The sequence below is a fragment of the Etheostoma spectabile genome, unplaced genomic scaffold (genome assembly GCF_008692095.1).
Source record: "Etheostoma spectabile isolate EspeVRDwgs_2016 unplaced genomic scaffold, UIUC_Espe_1.0 scaffold505, whole genome shotgun sequence".
Lineage (NCBI taxonomy): Eukaryota > Metazoa > Chordata > Actinopteri > Perciformes > Percidae > Etheostoma > Etheostoma spectabile.
The window spans coordinates 174,839-178,156 of NW_022605622.1; the positions used below are offsets into that span (position 1 = coordinate 174,839).

A 3,318-nucleotide genomic window follows, 5' to 3' on the forward strand; every position below is an offset into this window, starting at 1 on the left:
AACCAAAAAAAAAAAATAGGTGTACAGGGTTTAATTTTCTAAAACAACCATATTTTGTTGCACATTGCCTGCAGGTCCATTTTCCAACCTGTGTGCTTCAGCGTCTCTGTTCTAGCTACCAGAGTGAGAGCATCTCACTAGTTTTATCTCCAGTATGAGACGTCTCTATAGTTTTAGTCCCGAGTGAGACACTCTCATAGTTTTATCTCCAGAGGCGAAATCTCACTAGTTTTATTCCAGTATTGAGACGTCTCTGTAGTTTAGCTCCAGAGGTGTAGGACATCTCACTAGTTTATACTCCAGAGTGAGACATCTCTCTAGTTTTATCCGGTGGCATCTCATTTAGCAGAGGTAGGAAATCTCCTAGTTTATTTATCTCCAGAGGAGGACATTCACTTTCTATCCATATCCTTTGGGAGCTGGCACATGCTCAGTAGCTCGGTAAGACGCCATCAGCTAGATAACTCTTTCTCCAGCTTTGGTCAGTCCAAGGCCGGATCAGCTGGGAGACTTCTTCTAGACCAGGGACACTTGTGGGATACCTGCACAACAGGGACAGGAAGTAGACCAGGGACAGGAAGTAGTTCTTGTGAAGATTATGGTCAACTAGTGTGTGCTGTAGCAGGGTTTTGCCATTGAGAACGAGCTAATATGCTACCGCTAGCACGTGCCACGGTTAGCCACCTCGTCTCGGCTAGTGACGTAGAAAGCCGTCACGATGCGCATCGCCACAAGCCTGTAAACATACTTCACTTGGCAGCACTTGAACACCGATTTCATACAGTCTGGTTAAAACACCGAGAAGAAAGCAGTGGCAGCAAATCAAATCAATACAAAGTTATTTAAAATTTAAGTCGTGAACAGGGTGACTCGAGATCGCGATTTTGGAGCAATCGTGCAGGCCTAAGTCCTCGTCATGAGGTAACTGATCTTGGTATCTTCGCTTCATCAACATAAGACGGGGACAGAAAGCCTGCATTAAAACTGAATGGAGTTTGTCCTCTGCAGCGACTTCTGTGTTTGGACTCGGTCTTGTCTTGGAGTCGGTCTTGTCTTAGACTCGAACCATTCTGGACTCGGTCTTGACTATGACTCGAACCATTCTGGACTCGGTCTTGTCTTGGACTCAAACCATTTTGGACTCGGTCTTGTCTTAGACTCGAACCATTCTGGACTCTGTCTTGACTATGATTCAAACCTCTTTGGACTCGGTCTTGTCGTAGACTCGAACCTTTGTAGACTTGGTCTTGACTTGGACTCAGAACCATTTTGGACTCGGTCTTGTCTTGGACTCGAACCATTTTGGACTCGGTCTTGTCTTGGACTCGAACCATTTTGGACTCGGTCTTGTCTTGGACTCAAACCATTTTGGACTCGGTCTTGTCTTGGACACAAACCATTTTGGACTCGGTCTTGTCTTAGACTCGAACCATTCTGGACTCGGTCTTGACTATGACTCGAACCTCTTTGGACTCGGTCTTGTCTTAGACTCGAACCTCTTTGGACTCGGTCTTGTCGTAGACTCGAACCTTTGTAGACTTGGTCTTGACTTGGACTCGAACCATTTTGGACTCGGTCTTGTCTTGGACTCGAACCATTTTGGACTCGGTCTTGTCTTGGACTCGAACCATTTTGGACTCGGTCTTGTCTTGGACTCAAACCATTTGGACTCGGTCTTGTCTTGGACACAAACCATTTTGGCACTCGGTCTGTCTTAGACCGACACTTTGGACTCGGTCTTGACTATGACTCGAACCTCTTTGGACTCGGTCTTGTCTTAGACTCGAACCTCTTTGGACTCGGTCTTGTCTTAGACTCAAACCTTTGTGGACTTGGTCTTGACTCTGACTCAAACCTCTTTGGACTCGGTCTTGTCTTAGACTTGAACCATTCTGGACTCGGACTCAAACCTCTTTGGACTCGGTCTTGTCTTAGACTTGAACCATTCTGGACTCGGTCTTGTCTTGGACTCAAACCATTTTGGACTCGGTCTTGTCTTGGACTCGAACCTCTTTGGACTCGGTCTTGTCTTGGACTCAAACCATTTTTGACTCGGTCTTGACTCGGACTCGAACCTCTTTGGACTCGGTCTTGTCTTGGACTCGAACCATTTTGGACTTGGTCTTGTCTTGGTCTTGACTCGGATTCAAACCTCTTTGGACTCGGTCTTGTCTTGGACTCAAACCATTTTTGACTCGGTTTTGACTCGGACTCAAACCTCTTTGGACTCGGTCTTGTCTTGGACTCAAACCATTTTGGACTTGGTCTTGTCTTGGACTCGAACCTTTGTGGACTTGGTCTTGACTCGGACTCAAACCTCTTTGGACTCGGTCTTGTTTTGGACTCGAACCTTTGTGGACTCGGTCTTGTCTTGGACTCGAACCTTTGTGGACTTGGTCTTGTCTTGGACTCAAACCATTTTTGACTCGGTCTTGACTCGGACTCGAACCATTTGGACTCGGTCTTGTCTTGGACTCGAACCTTTGTGGACTCGGTCTTGTCTTGGACTCGAACCTTTGTGGACTCGGTCTTGCCTTGTCCTCTAACCAGGGGACCAGAGGGCAGCAACTTAAATTCTGCATCCAGGGAACTATCAGACATGATGGATTCTGCCGGTTGTCAGCCAGCATAGTCCCTGACCTCCACCAAAAGACCTGACTCACTCCGCTGTGGACTAGTCCGCCTCAACACCATGGCAGCCGTCTCTCTAGTACTCTAAATGTCTCATGAGGACACCGGGCGCGAGCTCTGACTGACTCATTCACACCCACACACACACACACTAAACCAAAAAGCAGACCCCAGCACTCACACTCGATAAATTTCAAGCTCAATATTTCTTATTTAATTCAGATGTTTCATCCGTCTCACCTGTGTGGTTGGAGAACTGGACCGAGTTGATGGAGTCCACCTCGAACCCCAACACCTGGAAGACAGAGACAGGAAACACACCAGGAGTCAGGAGAAGTTAAGTATAGTATTTTGAGTATAGTAGTACATTGAACCCTAGTTTTTCCACGGGGGTTACGTTCCAAAAAGAGCCCGTGACGGGTGAAATCCGGGAAGTAGTAACCTTTATTTATTTTATTTTTTTTTACAATTATTATGCGATGAAATACTCCGTAATGCATCGAAACCAAAGAACAAAACCTTTCTACAGGCCCGAGCATTTGTTTAACAAATAAAAGTACAGTATAAACGTTTTTACAAATAACTACTGTAAAATACTATTTTTTATCATCAATACGAACTGAACTAGGCTTCAAATTGTGGAGATCAGCAGAACACCGTGAAAGGTGAACCGCGATATATATATAT

General features: G+C 45.7%; 1 protein-coding gene across 1 annotated transcript in view; it reads right to left on the reverse strand.

Annotated features, from left to right (window-relative positions):
- The window catches only part of LOC116686854 (pyridoxal kinase), a gene marked incomplete at its 5' end in the record, with an annotated part of 60,378 nt that overhangs the window by 48,094 nt on the left and 8,966 nt on the right, over window positions 1–3,318 (reverse strand). The window contains 1 exon segment of the mRNA XM_032511898.1: window positions 2,872–2,926. Within this exon segment, the coding sequence (XP_032367789.1) occupies window positions 2,872–2,926 (55 nt within the window).